General features: G+C 33.4%; 1 protein-coding gene across 1 annotated transcript; it reads right to left on the reverse strand.

Annotated features, from left to right (window-relative positions):
- Positions 1-1866: 1866 nt before the first annotated feature.
- On the reverse strand, positions 1867-13116 carry LOC132741203 (uncharacterized). Its single transcript, XM_060729322.1, has 5 exons — positions 13006-13116; positions 9049-9166; positions 5841-6094; positions 3053-3951; positions 1867-2752 (listed from the first exon to the last, which is right to left on the reverse strand). The coding sequence occupies exons 2-5, from the start codon at positions 9164-9166 to the stop codon at positions 2575-2577; spliced, it is 1449 nt and encodes a 482-aa protein (XP_060585305.1). The 5' UTR covers positions 13006-13116; the 3' UTR covers positions 1867-2574.
- Between the last annotated feature and the right edge of the window lie 2379 nt (positions 13117-15495).

Below are 15495 nucleotides of genomic sequence, written 5' to 3' on the forward strand. Positions count from 1 at the left end.
GTGAAAAAAGGGGTGCATATCTCCTCGTTTTGATTTTATTTTCATATTGGGCATTGTTTAAGAAGGAAAAAATACAATGTAGCATGTGATTGTAGTTATTGACGTTGATGCATTTGTCATATAATTCGCTATTTTTGTCATTAATTTTCGCGACAAAAACAATGGAAAACATAGGTTTATGTGCCAGAGACATGTATTGTCCAACAATGTTGACCTGGCACTTCATTAATTTCCGTAAAGGTCAGGTAATAAAAAGTGGTATCTAACGAATATATCGATATCTTTGTTAACTTCACACGTCAATGAGTTGTGGTGTATTGGTATAGATGCCTGACTATTGATCTGAAGTTCTCTGGTTCGATACCTTACCAACTCTACGTTGTGAGGACATGCATTTTCTTTATTACATTTTCAAATTTACTTGCAAGAATTAATTTCAAATCGTTTTACTTCATCTGGTTTTTAGAATACATTTTAAGTAGTGGTTTTTCATACATTTTTTTTTCGTTACATTATCTTTAATTAATAAAAAGGACAGCACGGTCATAATACAAATTAAAATACTACACAGATAGAATACACAACCACAAATCAAAACGTTTTACACGAGTTAAGAGAGAAATGGCAATTTTAAATCAGAAAAGAAAAAATATAAAAGTGGCTGAACCAGGATGATTCAAACCTACGAGTGTACGTTTATATATTCTTGAAGTGAAAGCCCTTAACGACTGTGCTCAGAGGGATTTGTAATTTAGACCATTTAACAACTGGTTATATATACATTCATATCGATTTACAAATAGTAACGTTTACGGAATTTACCAACTATGGGGTCAAATGCAAGAGTACCAGGTCAATGTTGTTGAAAATATTATTAATTGTTCGCTGTGATATATTTAATATGTTTATGTTAATTAAGAAATGCGTTTATTTTAGATGTGTGCTTACAGACTTGTTAGGTTTCGATTGTGACGCATTCAATTGTTTGCCGAGGAGCCTTGAAAACTGTGTATTGCCCCCGCATATAACAAAAGAAATTGGTTGATATTACCGGATTTTTTCATCGTATCGTCCTTGCTAACTACGACAACTTACAGGCATTTCATTACACTCGAATCGCTTGTTCAAGAGTTATTTTGGAAAGAAGCCAAAAAAGTTGTATTACCACATAATAAATTTTGTTTTGGTTGATCTGAACTATTTAAGAAAGGGTCACAATTCAATTCACTGTTATGAATGTATCTGTTCCTCTGCCAATTGTATAGCAAAATTGATTTCTTTTATGATTATGCATGATATCGATTACGGGTAAATGATACGGTTCAGTAATGATTGACAATGAAATACAAATTTATTATGAAAATACAAATGTAGTACATTATGCTCATTGATTGTCAATAGTATCACTGGTAATATAATATCTTACAATCGATTTAAATGGCAGATAATTCTAAAATGTTAACAAAAATTATTATTTTAAACAAATAAGAAAAAACTAAGTATAGAAAACCAAACTTAACATTACAAAGGAATAATAATATATTGCCTTAAAGTTAAAATCGTATATGTCTCGTGTTACATAAACATAATTATAGATTTTACTGCATTTTATATACATATGACTTTATACCTAAAACTGTTACTACTATCACCCTTAAGCACTTTCAATCAAATGAATTCTAGAAAAAAATCACATATTTTTTGTGAAGAGTAGTTGAACCAGTGCCGCAGTCACAGTTGAATTTACAGCGAGGAGGAACAATTCAAGGGGGTCCGTGGGCATGTATTCCCCACGCGTTTTTTTTTTCTAGAATGTCTCTGGTTTTGATCATTTCTCAAAATAATGTTCTGTAGAAAAATATTTCATTTGGGCGTTTTTTTTATGCATAAAACGACTGGGCGTCGTCTTTGTCATTTATCTAAAATTATCGGCGCCCATTTTGGTCATGTATCATACATAACACAATTGAGTATTCAGCGGCATATTTTCATGCTGTTTGTCCTTACCTTTTGGTCCTCCCAAATTTCTGCGATAGTAAAGCATCCATCGGGTGACTACCAAAGCATCTGTCTTTAAAACTATCAACACTTTTTTTAAGCCATCCCTCCCGATCTTGGTCACGACAATCAATCTTTTCATTTTCAGTATTTGGGATATTTTCAACGCGACCTGCCGTTTGCCTTCACTGGGACGTGTACGACTCAAGAGGTTGTCGGTTAAGTTCAGAAGTTGTTTATAGAAAAAGTGGCGCTTTGCTTCAATAATCAAATGATTACAATGCAATGCAAACCTGCTTTTGAGAGTACAACACAGCAACATATTCATGTTGCTAGTTAAGTTTAATTTATTACTCACTACTTACAACAGTATTAGGTAAAATTTCTAAATACAATCACACACATACAAATGGATTAATAAAATAAATACGACAGAAACAGTCTTTCATACTAACAATTTCCCCGCCATTCGAATAATAATACCCAAGTACCTCAATATCATAGTATTAAGAATGTTCTGATATAAGAGCATTACATATAATACGTCAATTGGCAGTAACTAGTGACTTTTGGAAATCAATTTGTTTTAACGTTTGAACGTTTTATCTGTCTGACTCTAAACAAATAATTTAAGTTGTATTCTTTCATCATTGATTGCAGACGTTTTATCAGAGATGATGTATCCGGAACCGATTCTTGTAAATGAACTTCAATTACATCATATATTGTTCCTATACCATAAACGCCCTCAATTCTGCAACAAAAACCAAAGAACATATATTAAATAGCTAAAGCGTATGAGGAACAAGGTAACAATTGAATTTATTTACAGAATAATAAATTTCAAATAATATTTCTAAGTTATATTTCGGTATATTGATAATAAACGAACCTACATTTTTAACATGTAAGTCTTTTAATTGATATTGAAATACTTTGAAAAATAAAATTTGCCAAGATGCGATTTAAAAATATAAACTATTAAACTTTTTAACCATTGTTGCAAGACAAATATAATTACAATTTTTTAGGACATAACACTTATTTTGCTTACTTTAGAACACTACGTCGCAAACTGTCAGGAATCCTTATACTTGGTTGTTTCGGTGAAAAATCAAAATGTTCCACGCTAGTTTGTTTCAAATATCCATCTATTTCATATTCCATTTTACACATTACAGTTTGAATTCTTTTCATGGAGTTTATTTCCATCTCTGTTGTGGACGATACACTCTCGAAATCCCTTTGTAAAGACGTCACTATAATTTTCAAACGATTTGATGAGCCAAAGTATCTACTCAAATATTTTAAGTGATGATCATTTACAACTTTATTACATATGCGCTCCAGGTAACCTATAATAAAGCGTGTTCTATCTGACATTGATTCAACTAGTTTGCTTTCAAATTTATCAACCTTGCAAATTCTTGTACAAAACCAGGTTGGTAAAGCGTGCTTAAATGCAAAGAAACTTATGAGAGAACATCTGACGTGACGAGCCAAATAATGAGTCAGTGAAGAAGGATTCTCATCACTTTGCTCAATTTGGAAGTCTAGCAATAAAACAGGATTTTGAAGAATACAAGAAAGAACATTATTCAAAGTCACGAAAGATGCATCCGATATGCTTAAAGTTTGCCTGGTTTGCTTATCTTTTTTTACAAAGAACCCAAGAAATATTCGAATTCTGACAAAAGCTTCAATAATCCATTGTTCGTATATATCAGAAACCCGTTGTTTAATGTTCATTTCTTTTGATGAAATGATGACATTTTCTGATGCTAGTTCGTAGCCAAGCAGCGACTTCATTTTCCGTATAATATTTTCGCGACATTTTGTTATTTCTTTATCAGTGGTCTCGAGGTTTACTTTACATGCCAGAATTAGCAAATTCAATGGAAAAGATTCGTAAAATCTAGTAGATTTGAAATGTTTTACTGTCTGTTCTAACTCCTGCAAGAAATAGATTAACTGATAAGTTTAACATTGAATGTGAAAGAGAAAGAAACATTTTTATCATAAGACAAATTTATGGATCAAGAAATGATTGTAAATTTAAAAAATCATTGAAAACGTTTTCAGTGATTAAATATGATAAATACTGATGTTTATTTAATTAAATCAATAAAAAGTAAAGGATATAAAGAATATGTTGCAAACAATATTAAACGTTTAAAAAAATCTTTATGTTTTTTTTCCAAATAAATAATTTTAAGCCCTTTTGTACTTTTCATGTTGTCTTTAACCTTTTCCCTTATATAAGCGTGTTTCGACGGCTTTTTGCCCACCCCCCCCCCCTTTTTGAGGCCTCAAACAGTGAAAAAATGCCCTATTTAGGCCCCAAACACTGTTTTTCGTTTGAGAAATGTTGTTAAAAAAAGTGACCACTTTTTCGGCGCCGTCCCCCATCCAAATGTTACATCAGGGGGTTGCCAGAAGGGGGATGTGCCCCCTTCTGTTTGGGGGGTTTGAAGGGGGGGGGCGGAGTCCCCCTCATCGCCAAGAAAATTTTGGACATGTGACAGGCTAAAAATGGCCTCAGGTCGATCTTAGGGTAACTAGTAACCGACGCTGAAAAGCCTTTTACTCTATCTTAATTCATTGAGAAGTTGCAGCACTTTGAAATCAGTTTTGATGGAAAAAAAACAATGCAAAATAGTGATTTTTGGCAATTTTGAGACGTCCCCCCGTTGCCATGGTAACAGGAAATTTACGATTGAGCATGCTGTTACAGAGGCTATGGTCTAGTCAACATTTGTGCCAAGTTTCATCAGTATTGAAGCATTTTTCATAGTTTCATAGCAGTTTGAACTTGTTACAGGAGGCTTTTCAATGAAAACGGCCATTTTTCGCAATATGCTCATGGGGTAAAAGGTTAATTAAAAAAGTAAAAAATGTCAAAAAACAACAATTTTTCACCAAAATTAGGTGTTAGGGCACGTGTTAACATGGAAAAACTAGTTTTATGGTAATTCCAAGGTTTTTCATCATTTTTTTGTTAATTAAAAAAATAAAAAATGTCAAAAAATAACAATTTTTCACCAAAATTAGGTGTTAGGGCATGTGTTAACATGGAATAACTAATTTTATGGTAATTCAAAGGTTTTTCATCATTTTTTGTTAACCTTTTCCCTTATATAAGCGTGTTTCGACGGCTTTTTGCTCCCCCCCCCCCTTTTTTGAGGCCTCAAACAGTGAAAAAATGCCCTATTTAGGCCCAAACACTGTTTTTCGTTTGGTTTGAGAAATGTTGTTAAAAAAAGTGACCACTTTTTCGGCGCCGTCCCCCATCCAAATGTTACATCAGGGGGTTGCCAGAAGGGGGATGTGCCCCCTTCTGTTTGGGGGGTTTGAAGGGGGGGCGGAGTCCCCCTCATCGCCAAGAAAATTTTGGACATGTGACAGGCTAAAAATGGCCTCAGGTCGATCTTAGGGTAACTAGTAACCGACGCTGAAAAACCTTTTACTCTATCTCAATTCATTGAGAAGTTGCAGCACTTTGAAATCAGTTTTGATGGAAAAAACAATGCAAAATAGTGATTTTGAGCAATTTTGAGACGTCCCCCCGTTGCCATTGTAACAGGAAATTTACGATTGAGCATGCTGTTACAGAGGCTATGGTCTAGTCAACATTTGTGCCAAGTTTCATCAGCATTGAAGCATTTTTCATAGTTTCATAGCAGTTTGAACTTGTTACAGGAGGCTTTTCAATGAAAAAGGCCATTTTTCGCAATATGCTCATGGGGTAAAAGGTTAATAAGACTCTAAGCTTTATTTTCAAACAACAAGGACGGCAGACGTAAAACATACACGTTGAAAAATCTTATAGAAAAATGAAATACCTCATAGTGGTCACCCTCTGCTGACACCAACTCAAAGTAACATACAACAATGCTCGGAGAAGGAGGGCCAGTTTCATCAGTTTTCTTTACTGTTAAAGGTGTTTTCGTATTTATCGATATAAACAGTTCATCTTCAAATACATCGCGCTTTCCAATTACGATTATGTTAAAATAATTCTTTTTCTGCAGCACATCGTTCACATGTTTTGGTACTGACAGAAGATCATCATCATGCACATCATCGGGAAGCTTTCCTGTAGGAAGAAATAGATATTTTGATCCGAAAATCCAACACACAATTACAAAAAGCACCAAAAAACCCCAAGCAATTATCATAGTATTGCAAGCAATCCATAAGTCCCCTACCGGTTAGAACCCCAGCAACATTCTGATGGGCCATTGGCCATTCAATTTTACCAGTGAATGAATGACATGAATGAACTTAAATCTTTTGAGTTCTACGTTTCCCTGCCTAGGAAGGAAATTATGTTGATACAAACTTGTCATATTATTACGATGTTACAATTTTAAAGTAAATCCTATAAGGAATGAAGAAGTTGGAGTAAAAAATACCAATTTCTCGAAAATAATCTAAGTTCAAGGGGGACATAATTCTGGAAATAGTCTTGCCAGAGTATTTAACCTTCTCAAAACTGTTGAATGATAAAAGGAAAGTTATTTAACATATATATGAAGTTTGAGGTAGATACATTAGCAAATAAAGAAGTTATTTAAAACAGACAACATATTTTTCATAAAAAATCTAAGTTCAAGGGAGGTAATACTGATAATTTTTGTGCTAGAGTTGTAAACCTTGTCACATATGATGTGGTTGATGACCAGAAACTTATATTTAAAGTTTGAAGTAAACACCTTAAGAAATAAAGAACTTATAGTGAAAAAACTGAAAAATTTCAATCAGAAATCTTGAAATTCAGGCTATTTGCTGCCATAGCAACCAGAATTTTCAACATAGGAAGAAAAGAAAAAGATGTGCATAATCTCCAGACTGCCATCTACCCATATTTCAAGTTTCATAAAAAATATTTTAGTATACATTGAGTTATCACTGGATCCAGTTAATGTGTAAAATTTGCCATATTTTCAGACTATTTGTTGCCATAGCAACCAGAATTTTTAACATAGGAAGAAAAAAAGATGTGCATAATCTCCAGACTGCCATCTACCCATATTTCATGTTTCATGAAAATATTTTTAGTATACTTTGAGTTATCACTGGATCCAGTTTATGTGTTAAATTTGCAATATTTTCAGACTATTTGTTGCCATAGCAACCAGAATTTTCAACATAGGAAGAAAAGAAAAAGATGTACATAATCTCCAGACTGCCATCTACCCATATTTCAAGTTTCATAAAAATATTTTTAGTACTTTTGCGTTTTATTGGATCCAGTTTATGTGTTAAATTTGTCATATTTTCAGACTATTTGTTGCCATAGCAACCAGAATTTTCAACATAGGAACAAAAGAAAAAGACGTGCATAATCTCCATACTGCCATCTATTCATATATCATTTAGAGGTAATTAATTAACTTATATCACTGGAAAAATAGCACTGCATATTAAAAAGGTACAATTTATAAACTGCATATGAATTTCTCGACTTGAAAATTGCTTACTCACCCGATACAAGTTTTGGTTATAAAAATCTAGAACAAAATACGCGGATACATTTTGACGAGTACAATACCCTAGCTAGTGCAGACTCCCCTCAGAATTGTATGCTATGATTTATAATCTTACAAACTTTTTGCAAAAGATAAAATAAAGGAATCCTTGTCATAATTTAAATTCAAGTTTTTAAAATTCATACAAATTTTACACTAATAATTTGTCATAATCTGATAATAAATTTATTTTTTTCCGCTTATCCCCGGAAATCTATGTCATGTTCATAAATATTCAAAGGTTATCACAGAAACTCTAGCTATATCTAGGGTACATAAATTGTGAGCTACCAGTTGATATATACCTCGTAAAACTTAAGTAGCCTTAAATTATACATTCATTGATTTACGTAGACTTAAGAAATATGGTTTATGATCGAGACTGGCATACTGTAAACACTAAGCACTGTGTGTATAGATGTATTTTTAAATTTTATAGATGTCGTGCAATCCTTGACGTTCATTATGATTGACCATTCTATTGAAGAACTTCATTGCATTATTTTTGGTGAATATACGATGTGATGCAAGTCACTTCATTTTCATATTCGCTATTTGGCGCTTGGATTCGATGTGGTCACAATTTATCAATTTTAAATGACACGATTTTCTTGTATCCGATTATCTGTTCAGATACAATTATAATTATATGTTTATGCCAGGCAATAAGTTCTTATATGATGTGTGGCGCTTAGATGAGAGTTTGTTTCAAATGACCCGATATGTTACGATCCGATAATCCGTTCAGATACCATCATATGCTTTTCAGTAGGATTATCCAGGTCGTGTTCACAATTCCTCACGAGCAAACACGATCATCGAGTTCACGTGACCCGATTTGAAATGGTCGTATTAAACAGGCAACACTATGATATGTTTATCACGAGATGATGAGTAATGTTGCTAAAGCAACTATCTCTCTCACAATCAGGATTGAGAACAAGATTTGTGCAACGAGTATTTATATAACCCGACTGACCATTTAAGGTAATTGGACTTTGTAACAGTTTTAGATGTGACATAAACATAGCGTGCGATTCGTTCAAAATTGACACGCTTTGTTATGATACAATCCGATACGATGATCACAACTAAAAATAACGGTCTTGATCGTAAGATGATGAGTTTAAACCATTAAAAATCTTTGAAACACACAATAAAGCCAGACAATAATAATGCTAGACAAAATAAAAAAGAAAAAAAAAGATAAAGATTTGATAAGATGTCTAAGACAAGTCCGCTACTAGAAGGTTTTAATCGTTGTGCAAATATATAGTGATAGTCAGTTACAATGTTGCCTTACACGCTACACTCCTTTCCTTTGTATTAGCAGCGTCTTTTTGATATATACCCTCGATTAAGTTTGGTGCCAAAAAAATCCAAAATAAAACCATATCATTGACCCGGCAGTGCGAGTAAAAACAAAAAAAAACACAAAAAAAAAACAAAAAAAAAAAACAACAACACTGAAACAATTATAAGCATTATTTGTACAACTGTATAATATATAAATACTTACCTAAAACGTTACTAAATCTTCTGAAGAAATCTATGAATCTACCGCGGAAGTAATACACACGTGGATATACGTCAAACGTTTCAACGTAATGCGAATACAAACTGATTTTAGAACTCATCTGGAAAAGAAACAATTATGAACTAGTTAGTAGCATTTACACCATAACAATAAAACGTTAAAATTTATACATGTCATATTCTATCAATGAGGTAATCGCATTGTTAACACCTTTTTTTTGAAATTGTTAATTGTTTAATACAATTGTATATATTTTATCAGTTAAATGAATTATGTCATGAGAAAAATATTCTACTCTTTAAACTTATCTGACAGTTGTCTCTTTATATTTCCACAAAAATATTATCCTGTGAAATTTAAAGTCGAGTATTAAATTTGACATCTGCTGTGATGTAGTCTAAAATATTACTGAACTTGTTTTTGTTTTTAATTCTATTTTTTTGTACTAGTCTTTTTTAATTCGTAATTTCAAAAGTATCTTACTGTGATTTATTGTGACTTCTTATCACTAGACTTAAAGTCGTAATTAGATTTTTTTTTCTATGAGATTTTTAATGTTATACTCATGACAATAATTATTTGATATTCTTTATTTTACCCCGGTCTCAGAACCGTGGAAACGCAAATATTAGCTGGGGAAATGAGCCGCGTTTTTGATCTCTGTCTGTCCAAGCACTTACTCGCAATGCGGTGGCATATAGCGGGTATTTCCCATATCCAGGAGCTACAGGGCGGAACCGTGGATGTTAAAGTATATTTAATCCTCTGGGAAAAAGGGTATTTAAGGTTACAATTGACTGGACTATATTTTATGACTTTCATAAAACTTTAAATCAGTGTTTGACATAATATTTTAATTATTTCTCCTCTCCCTATTTTCTTTATTTCATTCAGCCCCAGTTTCAGAATAACTTCTCTATTAGTTTAAACATTAAAGGACAATATCTGAACTAAAACACTAACAGCCAAGACTAATCACACGTTTATAATTTAATTGCATTTTAACATAATAGATGCTATTAGTAACATTCACAACTATCTTTTTTTTTCACAGCACCACTGCTAAAGTCATGGTTCTGTTGAATTTGTATAACTGCATTTTAGACGCAAATATAGAATCCTGTGGATGGGTGGAGTTGGGGGGGGGGGGATTCAGATATTTGGCTATAAAAATATGCGACGAAAATATTTTAGATGGAAATAAATTTTATGTTTAAACGGTAAGTGTTACAATATTACCTCTTAAATAGCTTAAAATATACCCTGAATAGCATCATTCGTGTATAAATGTAAAGTAAAAGTTTCAAGGAGATGATAGCATTTAATAAAACTGCATGTTGTGAATTCTGATATTTTCCGGGTAAATATACTTCTAAACGTGTATCTTAGGATAAACCTATCATTCTGAATTTCATTATGTACCATTATATACCATAATATATGCAGGGTCGATATTTCTCTATGGGAGGTCACCCACTCTCTATTAAGGAAAAAAGCTTAGTTTTTTCTATTTTACTATTTTATTTTCATTTTAAACTTAAGCACACACTGTCAAAATTTTATGTATCTGTCCCTTCCAAGAGCTCCTGCAATTAACCTGGAAAGTTGCCATATTTGGAGCCTTTATAGTATGGGTCTAGTTGAACCCAGTACCACCCCCAAAACCCACAGTCATCCAGCCCACCAAAAGGGGGTTGGGTGGATAACAGAGCTTAATAATTGAAAAATACATGTCAAGGACATCACAGCAAATTTAAGAACAAACTAGAACTATCACTGAAGGTGATTTATACCCGCCAGTAACTTTGACATTTTGAAAAATTAGTACTCTGAAGAAAAATTTCAACTCAACCTAATACCTATAGTAACAGTGATTTTTTTCACTGTATTTTACAGCGGAATAAAGGCTGTTTCCCCTAGCCTAAAATAGGTATATTTTCGCTTAAAAATGCATAAATTTTCCCCTAAAATGCCTCGTGCTCTTCCATAGTAAACTGAATCAGCTAGAACCTATAAATAGCCTGTCCTATGTATCATGCATGTAAAATTGAATTGAAATTATTTTTTTTCCATAAAATGTGTTAGTAAATTCCATTTTCAGTTGTTGAAAATTGATTTCAGGTTTCCCTCTTTTCTGATTTATTGCACTATATTTTCCCCTTTAGAAAACCACAGGTTGTTTTGAAAATTGAAAAAAAAATCACTGAGTAAATGAAGTATCAACTGTGTACAAAGAATTGTTTCAATTAATTGTAATCCTAACCAAGATCTTTATATAAACTTGCTATACACAAAGTTTGATTACAATATCTTATTCCTAACTCTAGTTTTGTCCGGAAACCATTTTTTTTATATTTTGTAACTGTGACCTTGACCCATGGTTGTCCAAATGCAATACCAATCGGGGTGTTCACATGAGCTTGCTATACACCAAGTTTGATTACAATATCTCATTCCTAACGCTAGGAAACCATTTTTCTATTTTTAGTAATGGTGACCTTCAGCTTGATCCCAGGGGTCAAACTGCAATACCAATCGAATCGGGGTCTCCACATAAGCTTTCTATGCACCAAGTTTGATTACAATATCTCATTCTTAACTCTAGAACATTGTCCGGAAACTATTTTTTCTATATTTAGAAACGGTGACCTTGACCCCAGGGGGTCCAAATGCAATACCAACTGGGGTCTTCACATTAGCTTGCTATACACAAAATTTTCTTTAAAAATCTCATTCCTTACTTGAGTTATCGGCCGGAAATCATTTTCTATTTTTAGTAACGGTGACCTTGACCCCAGGGGGTCCAAATGCAATACAAACCTGGGTCTTCACATAAGCTTGCTATACACTAAGTTTGATTACAATATCTAATCCCTAACTCTAGTTATTGTCAGGAAACCATTTTCTATTTTTAGTAACGATGACCTTGACCTTGACTCCAGTGGGTCAAAAGTGTAATTCCAACCGGGATTTCAACATAAGCCTGCTATTTACCAAGTTTGATTACAATATCATTCCTAACTCTAGTTATTGTCCGGAAACCATTTTCCTATTTTTAGTAACGGTGACCTTGACCCCGGGTGTTGATATTAGCTTGCTATACACCAAATTTAATTACAATATCTCATTCTTAACTCTAGTTATTGTCCGGAAACCATTTTTTCTATTTTTAGTAACGGTGACCATGACCTCGGGGGGGGGGGGGTCCAAATGCAATACTTTTTTTTTTTGGTTTTACGTCACATCGACGCAATATGGGTCATATCGCGACGTTCCAGCTTTACTTGTGGAGAAGACCTCAGGTGCCCTTCCGTGCATTATTTCAGGCACGAACGGGCACCTTCAGGAGTAGAACCACTGACGTTCCGTAAGCTAGCCGGATAGCTTCCTCACATGAGAGAATTCAAAGTCCCTGTCGGGATTCGAACCCACAGCGGTGAGGGGCAAGTGGTTTGAAGTCGATGACCTTAACCACTCGGCCACGGACGCCAGCCAGGGTTTCCACATGAGGTTGCTATTTACAATACCTCATTCCAAACTCTAGTCCGGAAACCATGAAATGGACCGACCGACGGCCGACCGACCGACCGACAAGCTGACTCCTATAATTATACCCCCCCCTAAACTTCGTTTGTTGGGATATATAACTATAATTTGTTACGTTTGGTGATTAATTAATTGTCTCGTTCAAATAGCATTTATAAGCAAGAACTGCATATAGAATTTTATTTAGACACATAAACAAATATATCAGCCAAATTTTTAATTCTAAATCGCGAAATGAATATATTGCATGCAAAATATTAAATGTCTAAAAATAGGCTCAATTCACACATTGACACTCGATCTTTTTTGTCAAGTTCACCAGTGACTCTAACTTACATTATTTTGAAATTTTAGTATAATTAAATATGATTTGGTAATCGAAAATGAACGAACCTGGTTAAAATAATATGTTCCATCACCGAAATAAAGCTTTTTATATATGGGGAAATTTTCATTAGATTTAAAATTAGTAACAAGTGGGAAACTCCATTTCTTTTTATAGCACAAATAAAAATAGATATGTTTATAAATATAAACAAATAATTGGAATTTGGAATTCCAAAGTTATAAATAACTCTATATGTTGCGATAAAATCGATCGGTTTTGACTCATATCAGTGGAAGATTTTTAAGCTAACACAAAGGCACAAACAAACATTGTTAATTTGTGAATATAATTACGGGCACGGGAAGTTATATATAATTAGTCCGACAGTCAAATGCGGTAATGACCTCGCATTGTACTGACGATATTTGAGACCGGTGCGTGTATACAATGATGACCTTGTGCTGAAGGACGTTTATACCTGTTTTGATCAAAGTTCAGAAATTTCAATGACTGTTATACATTATGACATAGCATTAATTCATTACACGTTTAGATATACTAAGGAGTTCATAAAAACAGAACTATCCAATTGTTATCATATGAACCGTAAATTTTCAAACAGTAGTTCTAAATACACATAAATAAAATCAAAGGGCTGCAAGCTCTGTGATATTTTCTGATCTTTGCAATCTAGATCTTATTGTATATCTGTATGTATTTTCCTGTAAAAGTTATTGTTATATACTATAATTCATCTAACTGGGCTATATACTATAATTCATCTAACTGGGCACCGAGATGCAGCGACTGCGTTTAGATTTTTTACTATGTATAACAGTTTAAGTATGATACATACGGAATTTTGCATGGCTAGAGTTGCATCAAAAAAATCATTTACGTTCATTTTCTATGACAGCCACACTTTATATTTGCATATCGTGGCTACTTCTTTAAAAAAGACACTTAAAAAATAGGATTCTTGACAGGAATTTGAACCCAGGACGTCTCACACCCTAAACGAGCGCGTTACCCCTGCACCACGGAGAGGTTTTACGAAGAAGCCAAAATAAGATCATATACGTAACTCTTAATTTAGAATCTCCATTTCGGGTTTGTACTCCTTATTAATTTTGAGCTATTTTGTTCATGATAAACCTGTTTTTTAACACTGATGTAAATAGTTAAGCGAAAATCTTCTCGCCAAAACAGTCCGACATGTATATATTCCACTACTCGACAGTCAGATGTATTTGTGTTATGTACAACTACGCTCTGCAGTACTCGGTCATCGACATAGCTAAAATAGCATTCATTGATGAAAATGATATTCATCCGCGTAATTTGTGATTCTGCGTTTATTGACATTTCTATAAGCCAACGCTACGTTTAAACTTTGAATGCATTGTAATTTGTTGGTTAATTGTAACAAAATAAAAATATTTCTTTCTTTTACATCCCTAGTTTTAAGCTGTTTTGAGAACTACTTGTTGTTAGGTTTGACGTGAAAATTCTGCGTGATAGCATTGAATTTCCTGATCTACGATCAGAAAATACATAAAAAACTCTGCTTCTTCATAAATGGTATAATTTTAGCACGGTTAAGCCACTATTTTCTAGAGGGGCGACAGTCGGTAGACGGTGACAACCGATCAGGCAGACGTCCGTCCGTAATGCCGGCACATGTGACGATGGTTGTCCAATTTATTCGTGCACTGGTGGAATATGTTACATGTAGGTTGCCTAAGAACAATAAACACTACAAAATAAAACATTCCTGTATTGACAGTAAAACAAAATATGGCATAAAAAGCATATGCCACTCTACAAGCAACACAAATTAATACAATCACAATAATGAACTAACCCAATATTTTGTCGTGCGCCGGTATTACATTACTAAGGTAACTATATAACGATTCGTTTTCACGACACACCGTTTACATTGCTTTTTCTTTTGTTTTCTTATTTGAGATAGATTTCCCCTTCAAGTGATAAATAATTCATGTTTTTTATCAATAACTCTCACGACAATAACGCATTGGACGAATTTTTTGGACAATTCTCGTATTTATATACATATATAATATTTCATTAAAGTGTGGATCTTTAAAAGAAATGGTAGTTTGATAGAAATTTCATCCTAACCTGGCAAACGTCATCGATTCAGTATTCTTTGTGTACTCAAAACTGCCCTCTTTCAAACAGAAAGCTGAACCTGGACAACTTCGCAAAACATGTTGTACACTGGGTATTAACATGCATTTCTTAATATACTTTTGTAATGTTCTAAGTATGTGACATGTTTATCATTGATGTTTATATAATTTATTAAGACGATATTTTAAAGTATAATTATAATTAAACATTTTATATTTTATACAAAATTATTTAAGTTCAATTGTGTTCGAAGCTACAAGCTTATTGAAACACTCTTTAAGTGTTGCAAGAGTGTCTGTTTCGTTTCGAAAGATAATTGCACACGTTCGTATAATAGTTCCTCATGCATTGAGTTGACCATACATGTATATCCTTTTGGTTTCACCGTGGTTTAAATC

The sequence above is a fragment of the Ruditapes philippinarum genome, unplaced genomic scaffold (genome assembly GCF_026571515.1).
Source record: "Ruditapes philippinarum isolate M1 unplaced genomic scaffold, ASM2657151v2 ctg2351_1_1_1_1, whole genome shotgun sequence".
NCBI classification, from domain to species: domain Eukaryota; kingdom Metazoa; phylum Mollusca; class Bivalvia; order Venerida; family Veneridae; genus Ruditapes; species Ruditapes philippinarum.

What these genes read in the sequence shown, in the direction of transcription:
- LOC132741203 (XM_060729322.1), bottom strand. Translation starts at nt 9,166, where the DNA reads ATGAGTTCTAAAATCAGTTTGTATTCGCATTACGTTGAAACGTTTGAC. An exon ending in CAGAGGGTGACCACTATGAG is followed by an intron (nt 3,952 to 5,840) that starts GTATTTCATTTT and finishes TATTTCTTGCAG; the next exon opens with GAGTTAGAACAGACAGTAAA. An exon ending in TTGCGACGTAGTGTTCTAAA is followed by an intron (nt 2,753 to 3,052) that starts GTAAGCAAAATA and finishes TTTTTGTTGCAG; the next exon opens with AATTGAGGGCGTTTATGGTA.